The 24,254-nt window shown below is 64.8% G+C and overlaps 2 protein-coding genes across 2 annotated transcripts; both read left to right on the top strand.

The window, feature by feature from the left end:
- Positions 1-102: 102 nt before the first annotated feature.
- On the top strand, positions 103-15,417 carry EIF4G1 (eukaryotic translation initiation factor 4 gamma 1; the record flags this gene model as incomplete). Its single annotated transcript, XM_082003853.1, has 33 exons — positions 103-253; positions 352-438; positions 744-776; positions 1,392-1,412; positions 2,033-2,206; positions 2,561-2,660; positions 4,452-4,564; positions 5,845-5,937; positions 6,018-6,084; positions 6,448-7,326; positions 8,538-8,626; positions 8,829-9,015; positions 9,374-9,507; positions 9,757-9,876; positions 10,068-10,241; positions 10,321-10,518; positions 10,745-10,891; positions 10,986-11,222; positions 11,307-11,411; positions 11,795-11,948; positions 12,056-12,156; positions 12,256-12,358; positions 12,480-12,582; positions 12,890-13,146; positions 13,242-13,357; positions 13,521-13,693; positions 13,850-13,975; positions 14,067-14,148; positions 14,380-14,478; positions 14,603-14,737; positions 14,828-14,909; positions 14,982-15,122; positions 15,236-15,417. Exons 1-33 carry the CDS (start codon positions 179-181, stop codon positions 15,415-15,417), a joined length of 4,887 nt encoding a protein of 1,628 aa, XP_081859979.1. The 5' UTR covers positions 103-178.
- A 2,624-nt stretch (positions 15,418-18,041) lies between these two features.
- On the top strand, positions 18,042-22,602 carry FAM131A (family with sequence similarity 131 member A; the record flags this gene model as incomplete). The annotated part of the gene is given in 7 exon segments (XM_082003332.1): positions 18,042-18,097; positions 18,099-18,142; positions 19,727-19,851; positions 20,909-21,002; positions 21,284-21,466; positions 21,626-21,754; positions 22,157-22,602. Coding segments are annotated over 7 exon segments (1,077 nt in total).
- Between the last annotated feature and the right edge of the window lie 1,652 nt (positions 22,603-24,254).

Genomic DNA, 24,254 nt, shown 5'->3' on the forward strand with positions numbered 1-24,254 from the left:
TGGCGGGATGCTGTCTGTAGGGCACAGTCGGTGTCTGACTTTATGCCGAGGGGCTGGAGGCGCCCTGTTCTTGGGGCTGACACGGACAGGACACAGATGCCTGGGGTGCTGCCTGTCCCTGGCTTACACCTGCTGTCCCTGCAGATAGCGAGGGGATCCTTATGCACAACCCCATGAAATGAACAAAGCTCCACAGCCCACAGGAGGAGCCCCGACAGCCCCGCACCCTGCCCCTTCTCCTGGACTGCCGCAGGTAACTGGCCCCTTTGGGCTGGGGGGGACCCAGCTTTGCCTCCCCAGTTCGCACTGGGGTCGGCAGTGCCATCTCCTTCCCTCCCTGCCTCCCTCTAGCCGACATTCCCACCCGGTCAGACGGCACCTGTGGTTTTTAACCCGGCACCGACCTCACAAATGAATACGCCTTCTCAGCCGCGCCAGGTAAGGGCTTTGCCCCGGGTTGGAGAGAGTGATGCGGACGGGGATCCAGCAGCTTTCTGCTTCCTGGCCAAGCAGCCCCCACCCCTCTGGCGGCCGCTGGGGTGCGAGGAGTCTGGTTGTGCCCCCCGGGGCTGATGTGTGCCTGGCAAGGGGGAGCATGCCCATGATTTGGACCACGGCTGCTGTCCGGGGACCTGCGGGCCCTCGGGTCGGGGGGCAGGTGCCTCTGGCCAGGGATACCCACCGAGTGACTGCTCTTCTTTCCTCCTTCCCCTGCCCCAAACCTCCCTCTCCTCCTCTCTCAGTTTCCAGCAGGGCCTCGGGCTATTCACCAGCAGGTACTAACCCGCTTCCCCCACCCCGCATGCCGAGCACCCTGCCCCGACACTGCACAGAAACGTCCGCCCTGAGCACGGAGGGGCTGGGGAGCACGTGGGGACCCCAGAGCTGGGGGGACAGGCTGGTCTGGGGAAGTGAGGGACACCCACTCAGCTTTGGAAGGAGTTTCCCTGCAGTGTCTCCCCAATTTCCTCCTTGCATGAAGCCTGCAGCATGTGGCTGTGCCTGTGCTAACCCTGGCCCAGGCTGCTGCTTCTGCCTGTGCCCTTCCTCATCTTCCTCTTCCTCCCCACTTTGTGGGTGTCTCCCAAACCCCTGCGGTGCTGTACAAGGCTCTGGACTTCCATCAGACCTCCTGCATGGAGGGGCTGCTGGGGACAGATCTGTTGACATTCTTGGCTGTGCCAGCTGGGAGCCCCTCAAACCCTTCCCTCCCCCTTGGGGGGTCCCTACAGGGAACCCCAGTGGATTTGGGATAAGGGCACTGGGCAAAAGGCTCCCCTGCCTCCTGTCCTCTTCTCTGCCAGCCACCCTGCGTCCAGGCCCTGTCCCAAAGCGGGTAATTCCTGTCTCTCTTTCCCCTTTTCCCTCTGTACGCGTGCGCTTGCTAACAGGGAGGATTCAGGTCTCTTCAGGTAACGCTTTCTCCTTGCCCCGGGGTGCGTGCGTGGACCCTTCCTTGCCCACTCGCTGCTGGGCTTGAGCTGCTGCTCCCGGGGATGCTCCTGCCCGGCAAAGAAGCTGGGTTGGGATGAATGGCATGGACCGGAGGGGGAATAACTGGCTCCGTGTGCCTTGACCATCCGGCTCCGGCACGGCTCGGCATGGCAGGACTACAGGTCCCAGCATTCAATGCGAGTGCCGGGAACTGGTGTGAAGCACGCCGGGACCCGCCGCTGCCGAGCTGTGTGCGGCCGTGGCCAGCTCCGGGCGCTGGAGCTGCCGGCCCCCATTGGGCTGGGAAGGGGCCGCGCCGGGCATGAGCTGGGTTGGGTGGACCCAGGCGGCCCCACAGGTGCGTGGGGGCAGGATTGTGCCGGGGTGGGGGTGGGGGGTGCATCCCGGCAAGGGGGGGGTGTCTCTGCTCTCCCTATCCGCCCTGGAGCTGCTCCCCTCTCCCTCTGTCCAGGCTGATTTTTTGGGGTGATGCGCACTGTACCGGTGGGGGCAGGACGGGGGGTCCCACCCTGGGTGCGTTGGTGCTAGGTGGGGATGCTGGCGCCCCAGCTGACACCATGCCCCATCTCTCCCCAAGCATTTCTACCAGAACAGGGCGCAGCCTCCCGCCAGCGCGTCCCGCGTGCAGAGTAACACGACGGCCCGGCCCGGCCCCCCTGCCCATGTGTATCCGGCTGCTTCCCAGGTGATGATGATACCCTCCCAGATATCCTACACACCTTCCCAAGGAGCCTATTACATTCCCGGACAGGTGAGGGCCGTGCCCCGGGCTCTGAGGGAGGGGGCTGGGCTGGGCCTTGGTGGGGGGTGTTGCCCGGGGTTGGAGCCTTGGTCTGTTTTGGGGGGGTGGAGAGGGTCCCCCAGGATCTCCAAGTGCCCACCGATTTGAGCAGGATGTTGCCTGGCTCTGTAGAGAGGCAGCGGGCAGCACTGGTCCCCCTCCCCAGCAGCCCCCCGAGGTGCCTGGTGCCCACTTTGTCTGTGTACTGCTCCCTGCCCTGGCGCCCAGCTGCTTCGCTGGCACATTTGGGGGTACATCTGTGGTTTGGGGGTATGTCCGTGCCCCGCGGGGGAGGTAACTGACGTCTCTTCTCCTCTGTTGCAGGGTCGCTCCACATACGTCGTCCCAACCCAGCAGTACCCGGTCCAGCCCGGAGCCCCTAGTTTTTACCCTGGAGCCAGCCCCACAGAGTTCGGGACTTACGGTACAGATGGGGGGGTTGCTCTGCTACCCAGTGCTCTTCCAGCCCCAGCACTCCCCCCTTCTTTTTTGCTCCCCTGCCCTCCCTGCAGCCCCCTGTGCTCAGGAGCTGAGCACAGCCTCCTCTGCCTTTGCCAGCTCACTGGGGCCAACTCTGTGACTCCATTACAGGCTGTTTTGGGGGACAGGGGCTGTTGCCTGTCTTCCAGCAACTCTGAGGGCTGCGTATCATGTCCCACTTGTTCCTCCACCCCTGCCCTTTTCCAAATCTGAGTCGTTTAATGTTTAACTCTCCTGGCGGAGGGCCGGGGCAGACTTTATCCCCTGCTCCCCCTCGCTCGCCATCAAGGTGGTGAGCAGTTGTGTGCTTGCTGACCCCCCCTCAGCTCCCCGCTCCCCAAGGAGCCGAGGCAGGGGTGCCGAGGCCGCTCCGTGCCTGCCCTCTCCCGGCGCTGGGGAGCAGCAGTGTGAGCAGCCCCCCTTCTTCCCCCCGCTCGCATGTGGCCACCCGGGCTGTGACTATATTTAGGCTTGGTCGGTCCCGGGAGGCCCGGCAGACACAGAAATGTGAGCCGAGGCCTCCGGCCCGGCCCCGGCACAGCAAAGCATAACCAGGGCAGAGATGGGCTTCTCCTGAGCCAGGTACGTGCCCGTCCTCCCTCCCTCTTGTCCCAGGGCCCAGCTGGCCACTCGGAGGAGGGAGGTGGCCCCCAGCAGCGGCCGGCTCCCATGCTTGGGCCAGGGCACCGCTGCTCCTTTGTGCCTGGCGCTGGGGCATCCCCTGGGTGTCTCTGCAGGGTCCTGGGGTGGGTTTGCCCCCTGCCTCTGGTTTGGGGCTGTGTCTGTTCCTAGGGGAGCTGCCAGCAGCGTGCCCCTTCCCTACAAGACTGGCTGAGTGGCCTGGCATGGCATGCCTCTTGAGCGAGATGGGCCAGCCCTCCTGGTCCTCAGGGCTGGGCAGCTGGGGGTCTGTCTGTCTGTCTCCCACCCGCACCTGGCCCATCCCAGAGTGCGAGGCCCATCCAGTGCCCTCGTGTCCTCCCTGGGCAGAGAAGGAGTCCCTGGCTCAGGGATGGGGCAGTCACCAGAGCACCGGAGCGAGTACTAGGCTCAGCGCAGCTGGGAAAGCGCTGGAGCTGGAAGGGGCTGGGGCCCAGCTGTGCCTGTCTCCCCACACGCTTGCATCCCCGTGGCACCGCTCTAGGGGTGATGCTCGTGGATGCTGTGGGAGGAGTGGAGTGCTTCTCGGGGGCTGTGCCAGCCCTGGATGGGGGCCAGCTCTGCCTCCGGCCCCCAGCACGGCTCCCTCCTCTGGGCTGGGCTTGCCGGGGGCTGGGACTGCACGGGGAGCCTGAGCCCCTTGGCCTGGGTGTGAATGGAGGGTGCGGACGGGGCTGCCTGGTGCCGCCCTCGGGCTGGTGCCGGTCCTGGGGAGATAAGGGCGCCGGCAGGAAGGCAGCTGTCTGTGGAGCCGGGGTGCCCATAGCCGGCATGGCTGAGTGTCCCGGCAGAGCTGACAGCGGCATGGAGCCGGTGGGCACGGCAGGCGCCCGCGGGGCCCAGCTGGGCGTGGGGGCGGCGCGCGCGGGGACGCTCTGCTTCACAGGGAAGGAATTCGGTCAGGCCTGTCAGGCGGGTTGGGACGATCCAGGCCGGATGCGATGGGGGTTCACTGCAGAGTGACACGGGCTCCCCAGGCTCCTGACAGACCCCTGTGTTTGGGGCATTGGGGGGTCCCCAGGACGGGCTTGGAGGATCTGGGTTGGCCGGTCTGACGCGCTCTCCTCTCCTGCAGCGGGTGCTTATTACCCGGCGCAGGGGGTGCAACAGTTCCCGGCGGGGGTCCCCGCCGCCCAGGTCATTGTGAGCCAGCAGCCGCCGATCCCCCCAAAACGAGAGCGCAAGACGGTAAGGAGCCATCTGCCTCTGGGCATGGGGGGCTCGCATGCAGGAGGGGACGGTGCCAGCCCCGGGTGCCTGTGGTGTGCAGGGTGGGGTGTGGTGCAACACACCAGGGAAGGGGGCAGTGTGGGGGCCGTGCCCCTCCCGGGCTGGGGGGAGCTCAGCGAGGGGACCAGAGTGCGTGGTGGGTGCCGGCGACCTTGGCCGTCCCGACGGGCAGCGTTGTGCTGAGTCACGGCTCCCGGGGGGGCGGGGGTGCCGCGGCTGCCAACTGCTGTCTGCTCCCGGAGATGCCGGCGCTCGGAGGCCTCGCGTGGGGCCTATTTATAGCAGAGAGCTGGGCGGCTGCTGGCATGGCCCCGTGCCTTGGGGCAGGGGCTGCCACCGGGGCAGGAGGATGCTAGCGTTTCCTTGGTGGAGGGGCCTCTGTGCCCCTTGGGCTCTGTCCTTGCTGTCCTGGGAGCAGGTCATGTTTGGGGGTGGGGAGAACAAGACCCCTGGCTGCACTGTGCCCCCTGCTGGAGTCCAGGCCCATGTGTGTGTCCCCCACTTAGCCCCCAGCATGGTGCCCTGCAGCTTCTGCTGTACCCACGGCAGGCATGGGGCCGGTGAGGCTGCGGGCGTACAGGCTGTGCCTGGGGTGTCATGGAGCTTTCTGTGACTTTTGTGTGCTGAAGCCAGACCCCTGTCCTGTCCCCAAGGCCAGGGGTGGTCCCTGCAGCCCCTGTGCCAGCGTGGTGATGCCCCAACCCCTGGAGATGGGCACTGGTCTGGGGGCATGGCACTGGCTCTGGCTGCCTGACACAATGGCTTGTGAGGCTAGTCCTGCCTGCCCCACGCTGTCCCTGCCTGCCCCACGCTGTCCCTGCCTGCCCCACGCTGTCCCTGCCTGCCCCACGCTGTCCCTGCCTGCCCCACGCTGTCCCTGCCTGCCCCACGCTGTCCCTGCCTGCCCCACGCTGTCCCTGCCTGCCCCACGCTGTCCCTGCCTGCCCCACGCTGTCCCTGCCTGCCCCACGCTGTCCCTGCCTGCCCCACGCTGTCCCTGCCTGCCTGGCATCAGGGTGTCTGTGGTGTGCTGTGTCCCGTGGGGAGGGAAAGTGGCACCCACCGGTCCCCGGGCTGCATGTGGCCAGGGCAGGCACAGCGCTGAATGAGCCACTCGCCTCTCCCCTCAAAGAAGGGAGTGTCCTAGGGGTGTTGGGCGCAGGGAAAGAAGGTGGCCCATGTGCTGTGTCCCCCACTTCACTGATAGCTTTCCCCTCTCTGCCCTGACCCGTGGACAGATCCGGATACGAGACCCCAACCAAGGCGGCAAAGACATTACTGAAGAAATCATGTCTGGAGCAAGGACCTCATCCACTCCCACCCCTCCGCAGGTAAGGAGAGCCCCCAACTCCCCGCCTGGGGCAGTGGGATGTGCACAGGGCCCTGCTGAACTCCCTCTTTGCCCCTCCAGGCTGGAAGCAGTTTGGAGCCCCAGGCCAATGGAGAGACCCCCCATGTAGCAGTTATTGTCCGGCCAGGTAAGTGCCCGTGCCGGGGTGGGTGTGCTAGCTGGCAAGGCTGCTGCCAGGCTCCCTGTTTTTGGCACTGCATGGTGTGAGATGCCAGCCCCCCATTCCTTGGTTCACCTGGGCCTTGTGGGGTTAAACATGTTCCCTACATACCTGGGGACCACTGTCCCCATGTTGAGTCCAGGAGAGTTTACAGGGTTTCTCTGCTCACCCCAGCTGTCCCCTGGGCACTGGAGAAGGACCCCCACTGTCCCCATGTTTGCGATGTGGGTTGGCGCATCTGTGCCTACCCCTCTTGCAGATGGAGCGGTCTGGGAGGGCATGCGGGGTGAGTGGGGGATCAGCCCTGCATTAATGCCTTCCACCTTGCAGATGACCGCCCAAAGCCTGCACTGGTGGTGAGCAAGCCTGTCTCCCTGGAGCCCAGCAAGTCGGCGTCCCCGTCGCCTCCCCCTCCCCTCATCCCCGAGGTGGAGCCTGTGGTGCTCTCGGCCGTGACGCTGGTGCCAATGGAGCCCCCCGTGGACACGGACACTAAAGTGGAGCTGGGCGAGGCGCCGCCCGACCCGCACAAGACGTTTAGCGCCATCACTACAGTGCCAGGGGCTGTGGAGCTGCCCCTTGTGCCCACGCCAGACATGGACATGGTGGCCATGGAGGAGGAGCAGGAGGAGGAGGAGGTCGCCATTCCCCTCCCAGAGCCCGCCCCACAGGCGTCTGTGCCCCCTGAGGCGCCACCGGTGCCCGTTGTCCCCCTGATGCCAGCCGTGCCCCCGGTGCCGGCTGCGCCGTCGCCGCCACCCATTGTACCACAGGCCCCCGAAGCACCCGCCAAACCTGCCTCACCCAGCCCCCCGCCACCCCGGGAAGAGCCCTGCCCTGAGCCCGAAGCCGAGGCCAACGGGGTCCTAGAGGAGGCGCCCGAGCCGGTCCCCGAGGTGCCCGTGTGCCAGCCAGTGCCGGTGCCTGCGCCGGTGCCTGCACCCACCCTGGACTCCCCCATCGCCCAGCCCGAAGAGCTGCCCCTGCCCAACGGGGTGGAGGGCACCAGCAAAGCAGAGCCGAGCGAGGAGCAGCCCGAGTCGGACGTCAGTCCCATCTCGGAGCCTGAGGAACTGGCCCAGCCCAGCACCCCTGCCTCCCCCCCGGCAGAGGAAGAGGAGGAGGAGAGCGAAGGCCCCGGTGAGGCCCAGGACCGGAGCTCCAGCCCGGCCCCTGCCCTTTTGCAGACCTCGGAGGCGACCGCACAAGGTTGGGGATGCTGGGCTGGGGCGTGCAGGGCTTGTGGGGTGCCCCAGGGTGGGTGTTGGGTGACATGGCGGAGGTCACCCCAGTGCAGTGCCAGGCATGGGGTACGGGGAGGGCATCAGAGAGGGGGATGGAGTTAGGTGACCCAAGACGCCTGGGTATGGGGTGCTGGGGGGGACAAGGTGCCTGTGGATGGCGAGGTGGGGGGAGACGTCTGGGGAGCATATCTGCATGCAGGGGTATGGGGTGGGTATAGAGGGGTGTATGTGTGGGGTGCCATGAGGGAAGTGTGTTTTATGTGATGCCTTATAGAGGGTGTAGGGTGGGTGTATTGGGGTTGTATCGGAGGGCTGACCCCAGCCGTCAGGGGCACGGGGAGGTGCAGCGGATGGAGGAGTGGCAGGGGAGATGCGGAGCTGTAGCTCTGTGGGACAGCCTGTATAGGAGTATACAGGTACATAGAGGTGCCTGGGGAAAGTGGGGTGCCCTGGTGATGTGCTGGGGAACAGATGTGTCTGGTTTTTGGTTGGTTGTTTTTTGTGGTTTTTTTTGTTGTTGGTGGTGGTTTTTTAAGCACCCTGCACAGGAGTGTGGGGGTTACATAGGGGTCCTGGGGATGCATGGGGGAGATGGGTACACAGGACATGTTCATATGGAGCAGGGGGCGCTATAGGAGGGCGACCTGGGGGCAGGTGTGCTTCTTGGGAAGCACCTCTGTATGAGTTGGTGTATAGGCGAGTGTATATGGGGACAGAGGTGCATATGGGGGTGTCCCCGTAAGGGCTGCCCTGCAAGGAGGTGTGGGTGTCTGCAGGGATCCCATGAGGAGGTTGGAGAGCACTGCGCTAGGGAAGAGGTGTGGATGGGGTGCTTCGTAGAGGCACAGGGTAAATTGGGGTGCAGCGTCTGGATGGGGAGAGGTGTGAGGTATGTCTGTACAGGGTGTATTCTGTGGTGCACGCTTAGGGAGTGGGGTGCCTTGGTGGGCTGTGTGTAGGATCCGCAGGGCTGCAAATGCCCACATGGGTACATGATGTGTTTGGGGATGGGAACTGTGCTGGGGTGGCAGGACCACATCCCCATGGCTCCCTGCGGCCCCATCCTGAAGCTCACCTGGTGTTACTGGGGCCTTGCTGGTGACCCCAGAGCTGATGTCGGGGTACATAGGGGACTGGGATGGTTCCTGTCCTTCATCTCCCTGCCTCTCCTCCCAGTCGCCGTGTCGGTGCCAAAGAAGAAGCGAAGGATGAAGGAGCTGAACAAGAAGGAGGCAGTAGGCGATTTGCTGGATGCCTTTAAAGAGGTGAGTGTCCCAGGGGTGTCCAGGGATCACCCTGTGTCCCATCTCCTCCTGTGATGAATTCTGCTTTGTGCCATCGTGTCTGGGCCACTGATGCTCTGTGATGGTAATGAGGATCTGAGGGGGGGCGGACACCTGGATGTGGGGTGGAGGGGGCAGGACCAGGCTTGTGGGGTGACTGCTGTCCCCGTCCCTCGTGATACAGTCTCAGATCAGTGACAGTGCCTCGGAGGCGGAGAACAAGCCCCCTGTGTCCGCCCCTGCCCGTGAAGCAGAGGATGCGGCCCCCGCCCGTCCACAGGAGGAGTCGGAGGAGACGTGGGAGGAGAAGGAGGACAAGCTGGCCCCAGAGAAGGGCAAGGCTGCTGATCAGAAGTACCGCTACAAAGAAGGTGAGCTGTGCCTTGGCCCAGGCCTCTGCTTGGAGCCACCACCTCTGGACCTGGTGGTGGGGTGGGTAGGGGTGGCATAGTCCAGCTGTCCTAAACCCTCACGCTCTCCTCCCATCTTGTCCCCAAGCCTGGCACAAGGTGGGGGACAGCCCCCAGCGCGAGGGTCCTGGCAGGAGGCAGGGAGCTGGTGGCATCAGGCTTTCTGCCTAAGCAAGGAGCGCTGTGCTCGTGGCATTACCAGGCTGAGGCAACTCTCTGGTTGTCTACATCCCACCTCGCTGGTCCCTGGGTGGGCCTGGACCTGCCACAGCTCAGGGTGGAGGATACATCAGGGTCTCCTGCTTGCCCCCCACTGCAGAGCAATGGAAGCCACTGAACCCTGAGGAAAAAAAGCGGTATGACCGGGAGTTCCTGCTAGGCTTCCAGTTCATTTTCGCCAGCATGCAGAAACCTGAGGGGCTGCCCCAGATCACAGACGTGGTGCTGGACAAGGTTGGTGCGGCCCTGGAAATCGGGGGAGCGTGGGTGGTGCCCAGGTTGTGGTCTGGCTCCTCCTTTGTGCCTTGTCAAGGCAGGGCAAGGTCCTGTTGCAGCATCTGCAATGAGCCTTGAGCCTGGGATCAGTGTTGGGGGCACCTCTGGGGCCTTCTTTCCAGTTCCTTGTCCCGGCGCTGAGGCTGGGGGATGGATCCATCCCGCTCCTCTGCCCCTGGGCATCCTCAGCCCTGTGTACCTTCGCAGGCCAACAAGACCCCACTGCGGGCGCTCGACCCCATCCGCCTCAGCGGCATGAACTGCAGCCCTGACTTCACACCCTCCTTTGCCAACCTCGGCCGGCCCGTCATGGGCAACCGGGGCCTGGTGAGTATCTCCTAGCTTCACCCTTGCCATCCCCCTCCGCCTCTCCATGATGATCAAGCCTTTGAGCCACTGTGTCTGGGCCACTGATGTCTGTGATGGAGCTGAGGATCTGAGCAGGTGGATGGGGGCACCCAGGGAGCTGGTCTGGCTGGTCCCAGGGCAAAGAGCTGAGTTTCTTCTCCTGATGTCAGCCCTCAGGGTTGGGTCCCCGCCGCTCCCAGCAGAGTCAGAGGAAGGAGCCCCGCAAAATCATTGCCACTGTGTCCCTCAATGAGGATGTCAAGCTGAACAAGGCTGAGAAGGCCTGGAAACCCAGCAGCAAGCGTGCCTCTGAGGAGGAGGATCCTGAGAACATCAAGACGCAGGTGGGAGCTGGGGCAGGTGGGCGGTGGGAGGGCAGGGGGGGATGTGTCTGGCTTTTGCTGACCCTTACTGTCCCTGCAGGAACTGCTCCGCCGTGTCCGCAGCATCCTCAACAAGCTGACGCCCCAGATGTTCCAGCAGCTGATGAAGCAGGTGATGGAGTTGTCCATCGACACGGAGGAGCGGCTCAAGGGTGTCATCGACCTCGTCTTCGAGAAAGCCATCTCGGAGCCAAACTTCTCTGTTGCCTATGCTAACATGTGCCGTTGCCTTATGGGGGTGAGCAGGAGCTGGGGGGTCTCCTGCCAAGCTGAGCTCAGCAGGGTGCAGGTCCTTCTGTGTGGGGTGGGAAAACTGAGGTGTGTGGATGGAGGACCAAGTCCAGAATCTTAGCAGGGTGTCACCAGGGTTTTCCCTGGTTTGAGCGGTGCCTGGGCCTTACCTGGCCAGCTTTTGGGGGAGACATGACTCATGCTCCTTGCCTGGGTTGTACCTCTCCCTGCAGCTCAAAGTGCCCACAACAGACAAGCCCACAGTGACTGTGAACTTCCGCAAGCTGCTGCTCAACCGCTGCCAGAAGGAGTTTGAGAAGGACAAAGATGATGACGAGATCTTTGAGAAGCGGCAGAAGGAGATGGATGATGCCAGTGCTGTGAGTTGGGGTGGGAGGCTGTGGCTGAGGGCTGCTGTGGGCATCGTCAGGGTGGCTCTGGACTCTGAGCTGCCCTGCTGTGCCCTCCCTGCAGCCTGAGGAGAAGGCACGCATGAAGGATGAGCTGGAGGAGGCGCGGGACAAGGCCCGCCGGCGATCCCTGGGCAACATCAAATTCATTGGCGAGCTCTTCAAACTGAAGATGTTGACGGAAGCCATCATGCATGACTGTGTGGTAAAGCTGCTCAAAAACCATGATGAGGAGTCTCTTGAGTGCCTTTGCCGCCTGCTTACCACCATTGGCAAGGACTTGGACTTTGAGAAGGCCAAGGTACCCTTTGCCCTGCCCTGCCTTGACCTGCCCTGCCCTGCCCTTGCCTTTGGGAGGGATGTGACCATGACTGTCTCTCTATAGCCCAGGATGGACCAGTACTTCAATCAAATGGAGAAGATCATCAAAGAGAAGAAGACATCATCCCGAATTCGTTTCATGCTTCAGGATGTGATTGACCTCAGACAGGTAAGGCGTGTGGCCTGCTATTGCCTGGGGACTGTAGCTGCTGGCCTGTGTCCTGAGTGCCAGCAGCCCGTGCGTCCCTGAGAGGGAAGAGGTGGCTATGTAAGCTGTGGCCAGCCCCAGAGACACCATGCTAGCCCCCAGCCCTTGGTTAGCATGGTAGTGGTAGTGGGCACACAGTAACTGGCGGCTGTTTAATGCAGGGGGGCTCCGCAAACTGAGCCCTTTTGTGCCAAAAGCTGCCACAGCACAGAGGGAGCTGTCATAGCTGAGGCAGGAGACCAGCCTGAGGCTTTGAGGGTGGGACGGCTGGGAGGGGGGAATGTCTCTGCCTCCGTCCTACAGCCAGCTCAGTGTACTCTTCCTTCCTTCTCTGCCCTCTGCAGAATAGCTGGGTGCCGCGGCGAGGAGACCAGGGCCCCAAAACCATTGACCAGATCCATAAGGAAGCAGAGATGGAGGAGCATCGGGAACACATCAAAGTGCAGCAGCTCATGTCAAAAGACAAGAGGAGAGGACCCCCTGGGCCATCCTCCAGTGGTGAGTGCCCAGGCTTGGGGGCACCTGAGGCTGCCAGGGGTGGGTTGTTCCTGCTGGGCACTGCTCGAGGCCAGGCTGCACCTTATGTCTGTCCCCATTGTGCCCAGGTGGGCGCGGGAGCCTAGTCGCAGACGACGGCTGGAACACAGTGCCCATCAGCAAGGGCAACCGGCCCATCGACACCAGCCGGCTAACGAAGATCACCAAGGTGAGGCTGGGGGTGCAGTGTGGGCAGCTGAGCTGGCTGCAGGGCCTGGATCCTGCCTTGGTGTGGGGTTCAGAGCTGACTCTGTCTTTCCACCTGCAGCCTGGATCCATCGACTCCAATAACCAGCTCTTTGCACCGGGTGGGCGGCTGAGCTGGGGCAAAGGCAGCAGCGGAGGGTCTGGCGCAAAGCCTACAGATTCAGGTAGGCAGCATGGGGCTGGCTGGGTGCTGTCAGATGGGGTGGGAGGGGGTGGTCCTTCCCCTGGTGGTTCCTGTACCTGGGGAGGTGCCGAACTCTGAGATTGCCCTCTTTTCACACCCAGCATCTGATGCAGGGCGACCAGCCACGAGCACCTTGAACCGCTTCTCAGCACTCCAGCAGTCGACCCCTGCCGAGAGCCTGGAGTCCCGCCGTGTGGTGCAGAGGTGAGGGGCCAGCTCTGCCTTGGTGTGTGGGTGTGTTGGTCTGCAGCCTGGGGAGGAACCCCCTGAATCGGGCAGCAGTCGGTCGATACTTAGGCACACACAGAACCCGGCCTCTGGGCTGGAATAAACCCCTGCAGCAGGAAGGGGCCCTGGAGTGTTTTCCCCTGAGGGTGGTCAAGTGTTAGAAGAGGCCCTGGAAAGGGCTGGGATTGGAATGGGACAGTCTTGCATTGCAGAGCTCTGCAGTCTGGGGTTGGGGAGGATGGTGATGGGGTCTTCACGCTGTGTCTGTCCTCCTTCCACCCAGAAGCAGCTCCAGCCGTGACAGGTCGGAGAAGGCTGGGGACAGAGGGGACCGGGAGTCGCGTTCGGAGAAGGGCAGCGACCGCCTGGAACGTCCTGACCGGGGAGAGCGGGCAGACAGGAACAGGTCTGCCCTCACCAAGAGGAGCTTCAGCAAAGAGACAGAGGACAGGAGCAGAGAACGGGAGAAGCAGGGTGGCCCCGAGGCCGTGCGCAAGGCTGCTAGCATGACAGAGGAACGGGACAGGAGCCGAGAGACGAGTGAGCTGGGGAGGAGTGTTGTCCTGGGGGTCTGGCTGCAGCCTGGGGCTCTGCCTGTCCCAGGCAGGGCCTGATTCCTTGCTTTCTCCTTGCAGTTAAGCAAGAGCCAGCACCTCCTGCAGCATCCCCCAAACCTGCGTTGTCAGAAGAGGAGCTGGAGAAGAAATCCAAGGCGATCATAGAGGAATACTTGCACATCAATGACATGAAGGTGAGAGGAGGGGGTGGCCAGGCACAGCACCATAGGCCCCTGTAATATGCCATCCGCTTCCCTGGGTGGTAGTGCAGTTGGGCAGGGTGCCAGTGGTGCCTGGATGAAGCAGCGGGGGGCTGGGGCTGGCCGTGGGGCAGTACTGACCGCCTTTTCCCTGCAGGAGGCCCTGCAGTGTGTGCAGGAGCTGGGCAGCCCCTCCTCGCTCTACATCTTCGTGCAGAATGGCATCGAGTCCACGCTGGAGAGGAGCACCATCTCCCGCGAGCACATGGGGGTCCTGCTGTGCCAGCTGGTGAAGGCGGGCACGCTCTCCAAGGAGCAGTACTACAAAGGGTGAGGGGCCAGGGTAGCCTGGCCTCAAGCTGATATTTGCCCGGATTTGAATTTGGCCCTGCCTTGAGCAGGGCTCATCACCGAGACCTCCCGAGGTCCCCCCAAGCTGAAGACATGGGGGCTGCTGGATCCCAATGGCCCCCCTCTGTCCTACAGGCTGCGGGAGATCTTGGAGATTGCGGAAGACATGGAGATCGACATCCCGCACATCTGGCTGTACCTGGCCGAGCTCATCACCCCAATCCTGCAAGAGGAAGGCATCCCCATGGAGGAGTTGTTCAGGTGAGGGCTGTGTGCTTCTGCAGGGCTGCCATGGGGCTCCAGGGGGTCTCCTGTGGGCAGATAGCTCAACCAGGTCTCTTGTGCCCTGCAGGGAGATAACAAAGCCCCTGGTGCCCATTGGGAAGGCCACCACGCTGCTGGTTGAGGTGCTGGGCTTGTTGTGCAAGGGCATGGTAAGTGCACAGGGCTCATGTAGCTGCCAGTTGCTGCCTTGGGGACTGACAGCCTGCTCAGGGGGGCCAGTTGGCATGCAGGGATTGAGCCCCTCTGCCACCAGAGGGGATGGCAGGGGTCATCCCTTGCCCTGTCTGGGGAATGGCAGTGATGTGGCCAAGCTGCAGTCTCCCCCTCCCTGGAGATGGAGGGCATGGGGTGCTGGTGCCAACTGTCTGTCTGTCCTGCAGGGCCAGAAGACAGCAGGCAAGCTGTGGCGGGATGGGGGCCTAAGCTGGAAGGAATTCCTGCCCGAGGACCAGGATGTCAACAAATTTGTCACAGAGCAGGTGGGAGCTCAGCAGTGGTGAGGGGCAGAGATGGGTCGTGGGGGGACCCTGGTGGGTCCTGCTGCCAGGAGCATGGTGTTCCCCTATGCTGCCTTTAACAGCTCATCTCTGCCTGCTCCCCCAGAAATTGGAGTACACGATGGGGGACAGCTCGGACACACCGAGCCGCAAGGAGCTGACCTCAGAGGAGCTGTGCAAGCAAATGGACAAACTGCTGAAGGAGAACCCGAACAACCAAAGAATATACGACTGGATTGAGGTGAGGGTGCAGGCGCAGCGCCCACAGGGTCCTGGGTCTCCCTTTCGCCTCCCTTGCCACCTCATAGCCCGTCTACCTTCCCTTCTCCAGGCCAACCTCAGCGAGCAGCAGGTCTCGTCCAACACGTTTATCAGGGCCCTGATGACATCCGTGTGCCACTCGGCCATAGTCTGTGAGTACCAGGGTGAGGCCGGGGGGTGCCCCTGCCCACGCCTGCCCCTCTCTCATCCCTTGTCTCCTGCAGTCGAGAACCCTTACCGCGTGGACGCCCTGGTCATCCGCAACCAAGCCAAGCTGCTGCAGAAGTACCTGCGGGATGAGCAGAAGGAGCTCCAGGCGCTCTACGCTCTGCAAGCCTTGGTGGTGAAGTTGGACCAGCCTCCCAGTGAGTGTCACAGGATGGGTGGGCTGAGGAGGGGGGTGGCAGGCATGTCCCCACCCCAGCAGGGGTGGCTGGTGGCTGGGGAATGGCAGGGGCTCCCCTTTGTCCCCTCCCAGACCTGCTGCGGATGTTCTTTGATGCCCTCTACGACGAGGATGTCATCAAGGAGGAGGCTTTCTACAAATGGGAGTCCAGCAAGGACCCAGCCGAGCAGCAGGGCAAAGGGGTGGCTCTCAAATCAGTGACGGCCTTTTTCACCTGGCTCCGGGAAGCTGAGGACGAGTCGGACAACAACTGAGCAGCTGTGAGGAGGAGGAAGAGGAGGAAGGGGGGAGAGAGAGTGGGGCACCCCGGGGAGCGACTCCATCCCCTCCCACCCCTTGCCCCCCTGGACTTGGTGACGCTGGGGCCGAGGGACCTGCTGTGCCCCCCGCAGCCCCCCTCTCTCTTTTCAGTTCTCCTCCTCTCCCTCCTCCCCCCATCCCAGTTCTGTTTGCAAGGCCTGTACTAGTTTGTCACAATGATAATAAACGGATGCTGACGGAGGCGGCTGTCATGGTGGGTCCCCTCGGGGCCCCTCCTCTCCCCCCTCCCAGCACAGGCACACCGGGAGCAGGGCAGAGCACCCCTGGGCTCATGTCCTGGGGAGGGGGGATGGGATGGGGACATAACTCTCCCCTCCTCTCCCCCCTCCTCTTTCTCCTCCCCACTTCTTGCTGAAATATAGAGAGATTATATATATATAAACTTATTAAATTTGGTTTGGGGACAGGAGCGTGATTTCTCCCCCTCCCCTGTCCTCTATTCCTCCATCACCGCCTGGAGCCCCCCTCTATGGTTTTTTATTTTAAATATAAATCATTTTCCCCCCCAGCTCCTGCTCTGACACCTGGGGAGGGTGCTGGGGAGGAGGGGGGGGTCACCCCTTCTCTCTGGGACAGGCTCAGTCCCCTCTCCCTGCCCCAAAGCCCCCATTCTCCCAAACGTTTAAGGCCACAATTGGGCAAGTGACGGGGCGGCCCCCATCCGCGTCCCCTGTATTTATAGAGCGCCGGATGTGACGAGCCGCACGTGTAATTATTAAAACAAGGATTCAATTACTGGTCACGTGAATTTGTAAATAATTTTTTTTTGCTTTTTTTTTTTCTTTATGGAGTATTTAATTGAAGATTTAAAGGCATCTTTTCACCTTAAAACTGGAAATAAAAGAACATTGCTAAATAATGCCCCGTGTGCCGCTGTTGCCGCCCCTGTCCCATGTCCCTTGCCCCTGGGCTGGCGTGGGGGTGCCAGCCTAGAACCCAGGCAGGGGCCAGCCTCCCCCCGGCACCCCAAGGCAGATGGTAGGTACCCCCACCCTGGGCCTGGAAGGTTGGCAAATGAGGTCGGATGTGCCTGGAGCCAGACCCCCTGGAATCCCCCTCGCCAGCTCTGCCTGACACAGGGTGTCCTGTGGCGGAGCAGGCAGCCCTGCCAGCACCCTGCCTGTGGAGCGGAGCACCAGCGTTCCCCAGGCATTCCTTTTCCTGCGGGCGCAGGCGTGGCAGGGCCTGCGAGGTCTGTTTGGACTCTGCTGGGGGGCAGGAGAGGGGAGAGATGAGCGAGGCTCCCCCCACAACCTCCTTGCTTGGGGCAGGTGCCTTGTCTTGCAGGCGGGGTGGAGATGGGGCACATGTGGCCTGCCCACAGCCCTGCTGGGCCTCCCTGGTGGGGACAGGGGCAAGGGTGGGCTGGCCCCTCTCGGGGCCGGGCTGCTCTTTGGTGCGTTGGGCAGCCTCTTGCTGAGTCACCCTGGCCATGGCCCAGAGGGTATGGAATAATTAACTGGAGGCTGTTCCCCAGATTAGAGGCTGATCTGTCTGAGCTGCAACCCTGGCAGTGCTACTGCTGGGAAGTAGTTGGCAGGGAAAGGGCAGCGGGGCCTGGGGTGGGGGGGTACGGGCCAGGGGCTCCCCCTGCCTGGGCGTGAGTGAGTAAATAGGGAGGCCCTTGGACTACTCTGGTGCCCTGCTTGCCAAAGGGGAGGGTGGCACCCTGGCAGTGCTGTCCTGTGCCCCTCTGTGCCAGGGGAAAAGGAACCGCAGCGTTGATTGCCATCAGTAGGTTTCAGAATGAACGAACACCTTTGGCTGCAGGTTCACCCCTCAGCCTGGCCTCAGTGCCAGCCTGGGTTTCCTGCAGGGGAGGTCGCTGTGGTGCCATCAGCTGTTGTGGCCTGAAGCCTGCACCCATGTGCCCTAAACCTGGCCAGGTGGGACCCCTGCCCCCCTGGCAAGGGCTGCATGCTCCCCCCGGCCCCACCAGCCCCTCGGTGTGGGGCAGGGGGCACAGGCGGGGCCAGGGCACCCTTTGGCGGGCAGGCCGGGGGTCCCGGCCGGGGGGGCTGCGGGGTGCGTGGCCGGGGGTCCCGCCTGGGGGGGCTGTGGGGCGGCGCTGTCCGAGGTGCTGGCGGGGCGCTCTCCGCGGTGCCCGGCCTTCCTCTCCTCCTTCTCAGCCCCCTCCTCTTCCTCCGTCCGTCCTCCTCCTGCCCCCCTTCCTCCATCCCCCTCTTCCTCTTCCTTCAGCCCCCCTCTTCCTTCATCCTCCCCGGCTGCCTTCATCCCCCTTCTCCTTTCTCTCCCCATCTCCCCTTCCTCCTCTTCCTCCCAGCCTCCCCTTCCTTCCTCTTCTCCGTCCTTCACCCCTCCCCGCCTCCTCTTCCCCAGCCTTCCTCCCGCCCATCCTCCTCTTCTTCCTCCCCCTCTCCCTCCTCCCCTTCTCCCTCCTCTTCCTCCCCTAACAGTGACGTCTCTGGACGTGCTGCTCCCCGGCCCGGCGCAGGCACCGCTCGGGGCTCCCGAACCGCCCGGGGCTCCCGCACCGCGGCCGGCCCCGGCCCGGCAGCACCCTCCGGCGGGGCGCGGGCGCGGCCCGGGGCCGCCCATGCGGCCGGGGGGCGATGCGGGCGGCGCGGAGCCGGCGGTAGTGCCCGCACCGGGGCCCCCCCGGGAGCATGGGCTGCATCGGCTCCAAAACCACCATCGGTGGGTGAGCGGCAGCACCGGGCAGGGGGGCGGTGTCGGGGGGGTGTTTGGGGCCTGGGAGGGGGCTGGGGCTATAGGCGGGTTTGGGGATGTGGAGTGTAGGGGGGTGTGGGGAGGCTGCTGGAGGGAGGCTGGGGGGGATGCGATGAGGGGCTGGGGGGATACGGGAAGGTGCGGGTGGCAGGGCTGCTATGGGGGAGCTGAGGGTCTAGGGGATGGGGTGGGAGTGTATGGGGCAGTTCATGGGGACCGGGAGGCTATAGGAGCTGGGGGATATAGGGAGGTATGGAGGAGGGCACAGAGGATTGGGATGCCTGAGGATTAAGGGGGTGATACAGGGAGCTTGAGGGTTCCGGAGGACTCGGGTAACATATAGGGGGATGGGGGGTATGGAGGGCTGGGGGCTTTGGGGCAGCTGGGTGGCCCAGGGGGTGTGGGGAGATATGGGGAGGTGAGGACGTGTAGGGGTTGGAGGGGCTGGAGAGGCTGGGATGCTGCTTTGGGGGAGGTGATGTGGGGTGTGCGGGGGGCTGGGAAGGGGGTGTGGGACTGGGGTGCTGCTCAGAGGCCTGGGAGGGTACGGGGGTGCTGTGGGGGGATGGAGGTGTTTGGGGGGGGCTGTGCTGCAGGGGTGGGGTGCCACAGGGTGCTGTGGGGGAGCTGCAGATGTGCCGGGGGAGCTACAGGGGGGATGGGGGCGATGGGGGCTGTGGCTGCGATCTGAGGGTGGGCAGGGGGCTGGGGGTGTTGCAGACACGTGGGGGGCCGTGGGGGTGCTGGTGCTAGATGGACAGGGGTGTTGATGTTGGGCCCTCACCGCGGGGTGCCCCTGCCCACAGCTGGGGGTGGAGGTGATGCTGCCACAGCTTCTCCAGGGGCTACCCCCAGATTGGGGGAGCACTGTTTGCCCCCCCCCCCCCACCATATGCCACCCCAGGGCTGGTTTACATCAGCCAGACCCGCCTCAGCGCAGGGGGGATGAGGCTCCTTGGGGACATCCTGGCCTGGCCCCCTGGGGGTGGCCTGGCCTGGGGGCTGCAGTGAGAGGGGGGCCCTCCCTGGCCCCGGTGCTTGGGAGTCAGTGCCCGAGGGGGTGGGGACACATCCGTTTGGGGGTGCTGGTGCCAGGAGGTCAGGCTGTTGGAACGGAGTGTGGGTGCTTTTATCCCCCACCACCGTCCTTTTTGCTCCTTTCCCTCCTGCCCCAGAGATGGGAATTGGGGAGGGGGGTGTTGGAGGCGGTGGAGGAACGCCAGCCCCCCACAGCACGGCCCAGCACAGCCTGGCCCTGCCCGTTCCCCCAAGCCTGGTCCAGCTGCCCCCACCCCTTCCAAAAGAGCCGCCAAGCCGGGATGGGTGCCCGGTCACCCGTGCCAGGCTGGGGCCACACGTTACCGCTGACACAGGCAGAAGAGCTGCCCGGGTGTGAGTCACCTGTGCTGCAGCGCCCAGCTGCTCCAGAGCAGCCCTGGAACGAGTTGTGTCTGGTCTCAGACCAGGCAAGAAGCAGCTATCCTGGGGCAGGGGGCTGAGGGAGCTGCCAGGGGGATGGAGGTGCTGATGCCTCCCCGGCTCTTCCCACAGTGGCCGTGGACACGACGCTGTGCGTGGAGTGGAAGGAGGTGAAAGCGCTGTCACCGCTGAGCGTCGCCCGCCCGCTGCCTCGCCTGGCGCGCCAGGCCTCCTTCGACAGCCAGGACTTCCTCCAGGTACAGCTGAGCCCAGCCGGGGTCCTCGTGTGCCGGTACCCCACAGTGTGGCACCCGGACTGGCCGTGGCCGGGGGCATGGTGGGCTCCGCTGCCCGCGTGGCCCTGCCAGCTCGCAGCTGGCTCTGGGGCTGCTCTGACGTCAGCCGCGAGCCGGGCTGTATCCTGGGAGAAATCAGTCCACGGTGCCTCGTTGCCATGGCAATGCAATTTGTTGCGCGCCTCCAAATCCTGCATCGCTTCCCCCACGGCCACGGGCTTGGGGCCTGGCGTGGCCGGGATGGGCAACGGGGACAGTTGGTGGGGTGGCCCGGCACGGCGGGTGCTGCCAGGGAGTGGGTGCTGGGGAGTCCAGCCACGGTGGCCTTGCACACGCGTGTGCGTGTGCACGAGCTGGGGAGGACACTCAGTGGCACCAACTAGCACAGGACATGTACAGGCGTGTGTGTGTGCACACGGGTGGGTGCGTGTGCAGTATGTGCACACATGGAGCGTGCACAGTGAGCATGCGTGTGCGTGCCATGAATGCACATGTGTGCACGGTGAGCGTGGCCCTGGCTGCAGTGCGTGGATGTGTGAGTGTGCGCGTGCGTGCAGCGAGTGCGTGTGCGTTTGCGGTCAGTGTATGTGCATGAGTGTGTGTGTGCACGTGGTTATGTGAGCGGGCACATGCAGGCGTGTTTGCACTGAGCACGTCTGTGCGTGCATGTCTGCGCACGCATGTATGAGAGTGCAGGCGTGAGCGTGCACAGTGCGTGTGCATGCAGTACCAGCGTACGGGTGTGCTGTCAGCGTGGGAGCGTGCACACAGGCACGGGTGCGCGTGTACCCACCACCCGGCGTCTAGTGGCTGTGATCATCGCTCCGCACACATGTGTCCGTGCGCCTGTAACACACCCGCGTGCACAGACACCCCGCGCCTGCCACACGGCACCCTGTGGGGTGGGCGCTGAGCGGGGCTGAGCCCCCTCCCCGCGCACAGGGCTCCCGGAGGGGCGGCGGCGGCAGGCAGCGGGCAGGGTGGCCGGCGGCCGTGACGCCCCTGCCCGCTCCGGCAGGTCAATGTTGAGGACACCGTCGAGATGCTGCCCAAGTCGCGGCGCGCGCTGACCATCCAGGAGATCGCCGCCCTGGCCCGCTCCTCGCTGCACGGTAACTGCTCGCCTGGCCGGGGCGCAGGGCAGGGTGTCTGGGGAAGGGGGGGGGTCTCCTGCGGGCGAGGGGGCTGGGCCTCTTGGGGAGCACATTGGGGACACCCTCTGGGGTTTGAGGGGCTCAAGGTATCCCTGGGGTCCCTGGTGGCACCCAGAAGAAGGGCATGGGGGTGCGAGGTCCCAGGGGCTGGAGGCGGGGGGGGCTGGGTCCCAGGGTCGTGGGCTCTGTGGGGGGCTCAGGGTGCCTGCGGGGTGCTGACATGGGGGCACATCTCGCAGGCATCTCGCAGGTGGTGAAGGAGCACGTGACGAAGCCGACGGCCATGGCGCAGGGCCGCGTCGCCCACCTCATCGAGTGGAAGGGCTGGTGCAAGCCGGTGGAGCCGCCCGCCGCCCTGGAGAGCGCCTTCAGCTCCTACTGCCACCTGAGCGAGGGCGAGCAGGAGGCACGCTTCGCCGCCGGTGGGCACGGTCCCCTGCTGCGGCCGAGGGCAGGGGCGGCGGGGCGGGATGTCCCCATCCCTCCCTCCCTCGGTGCCGTGGCACCGTGGGCACAGAGGGGCAGGGGGATTTTGGGGGTGCCTCCCGCTGCGTGCGTGACCCGTGCCTGTCCCCCGTCAGGTGTGGCGGAGCAGTTTGCCATCGCCGAGGCCAAGCTGCGAGCCTGGTCCTCAGTGGACGGGGACGACTCCAACGACGAGTCCTATGACGAGGACTTCATGCCCTCCACGGAGAGCTCCCAGCCCGCCGGTAAGCGCCGTGGGGAGCAGCATCTGCTGGGCAGGCAAGGTGTCCCGGTGTCGGTGTTCCGCTGCCGGTGCCAAAGGTTGAAGGAGCGGGGTGCCTGATGCCTGGCCACATTCCCCAGCCTGGCCACCCCCCTGCCTGGCACCGTGGCAAGCGATGCCTGCGTGGGGAGGGGGAAGCCCTGCAACGCGGCAGCCTCCCTGGTGCCAGGGTGTATTTGGCTTTTCCTTTGGTGGTCACCAGTGCCACGCACACGGCGATCTGTGGGCAAAGGGGGCACGATGCCTGGCACGACGCTGCTCCCACCCTGCTGCTCCCATCCTGCGGGGCTCAGGGTGGGGGGCAGCTGGCAGCCCCCAGTGCCATCTGCCCCAGACTGACCCCGGGCATCCCGGTTCCCCGCAGAGCTGCCCGGCACGGTGCCCGCCAGCGCGCTGCTGCGAGACCTGCTGCAGGGCCACCTGTGCCAGCTGAGCCTGCGGCACGGCTCCTGCGAGCCCGAGAGCGACTCCTCGCACACCCTCTCCCCCGAGACCCTCTGCTCCAGCCTCTGCAGCCTGGAGATGGTGTCCCCCTCCGAACTCACTGCCAAACTGCTGGGCTCCCTGGGGGGCGAGGACCTGCTGCTGCCCAAGCTGCCTCCCCCGGCCAGCCAAAGTGCCTTGCGGGGCCTGGCACGGCTCCGGTGCCAGGACTCCCTCTACTCCGTGTCCTACGCCGAAGCCTGCCTCTCGCCTGCTGAGGACGAGGTGGTGCTGAGCAAGGACTTCCTGCTCCGCCGGAAAGTCTCCGACGTCGCCTCCTCCGGGGTGGCATCGCTGGAGGAGGAGGAGGAGGCCGAAGAGCCCTGATGCCACCCTGGGGTGCCCTGCCACTCCTGGTGGGGGTCCAGCCCCCCCGCCGCCGCCCCCCGGCCGGACCCCGCGCTGGGCGAGGGACGGGTCCTGCCGCTGCTCCCCCTTGCTAGCAGGGTGCAGGGGGGGTTCAGGGGGCCGCCGCAGCCCCCCCAGCCAGCGTGCCCCCACCGTGCCCTGGCCCCGCTTGGCCACATCGTTGCCCTTCTGGATTCTTGCATGAGAGCGGGGAAGGCGCACGGGGAAGGGCTTGGGGGGGTCCGATCCCCACCCTGATGCCCAGATGTGCCCCCCCAAACTGATGAGACTGAATCAGCGGGGCTGGTTGTTCGCATGTTCCCTCTCCAAAACCACACTGGGCTCCCCTTTTGGGCACGGCCCTCCCCCACCATGGGCTTGGCTAAACCTCTCCGAGCGTCCAGCGGTGCCCCCACCCCGTGCCTGGCACCCTCGGCTCGGGGCGGTGGGGAGGATTTGGGGAGGGGGGAGCTTTTCTCCTTTCTCCCAGCCGGCTTTTATGGGACCGAGTTTTATACTGTGAACTGTTGCCTCGGGGCACGGGGCCGGTGTGCGGTGCTGGGGGGTGCCAGGGGGGCCGCGGGTGTGCCGCAGTGCCGGGGCTTTCTACACTTCTGTACGTGTGTGGGGCCGGCACGGGGAGACTGCGGGGCCGGGTGGGCACGGGCCCCCAGACTGTGGGTTTTGGACCACCAGCGACAGCACCCCTGAGGCAGCCCCGTGGCAGGGGGCTCAGCCTAACCAGGGTCCCCCAGGTCTGCCGTGGGGCAACGTGGGGTGGAGAGAGGGGGAGGCGGCAGGTCCCGGGACCAACGTCCCCATCCTTGAGTCACTCACCCCTAGCAGGGAACCAAGTGCCTACATGAAGGGCGACCAGCCCCCCCGTCCTGGCTGGGGGTGGCACCCCAGCTTGGGGGCCCCCCAGGGCTGTGCCGGGGGTCCGGGCATGCCGTCTGGGGGAGGAATGCCGGTTTTTGCCAACGCTTACACCCCCCGCTCCCGCATGGCACGTGTTCTCGTGGGGCCGCTCACCCGCTGCATGCTGCTCCTTGCCCAGCCCGGCCACGGCCGCCCCGGCCCTGCACCCCGGGGTGCCCCAAGCACCCCCTATGCCCCTGCTCCCATGCTCTCCCTCCGCTCCCCATTGACCTCTGCCGAGCACAGCACCCGTTGCCCTGCCCTGCTGTGGGGTGCGCGGCGTGGGGCTGGCTCCCCTCTTCCTGCATGGCCAAGCTGTGAGGGGGTGCAAGGGCCAGCAGGCCTGACGCCACTCTGATGGGCTCCCTGCCACCCACGACCACCACCCCCTTTCCAGGGACAGCGGATGCTCCGTGTGGCACCGGGACAGGCTGGGGGGTACGGGGTGCCTGCAGGAGGGTGGGGGGACTTTGCTCCGCGTGCATGTGCGTGTGCACACCTGGGCTGTATGTGCATGTGCACGCGTGCGCACTCCCGTGGGAGCTGCCCAAGCCCCCGGCCCCACGGCAGTGGTACCCGTGGGCTGCCCACCCCAGCACCCCCTCCTCCATCCCGCCAGCTCTCGAATAAAGTCCATCGTGCGAGCGCTGCGCCGGGCGCCTTCTCTTGCAGGTGGGGGACACCTCCTCCCCGGGGGGCGGGGGGGACAGGCT

This window comes from Phaethon aethereus (assembly GCF_964289735.1).
Source record: "Phaethon aethereus genome assembly, chromosome: 9".
Lineage (NCBI taxonomy): Eukaryota > Metazoa > Chordata > Aves > Phaethontiformes > Phaethontidae > Phaethon > Phaethon aethereus.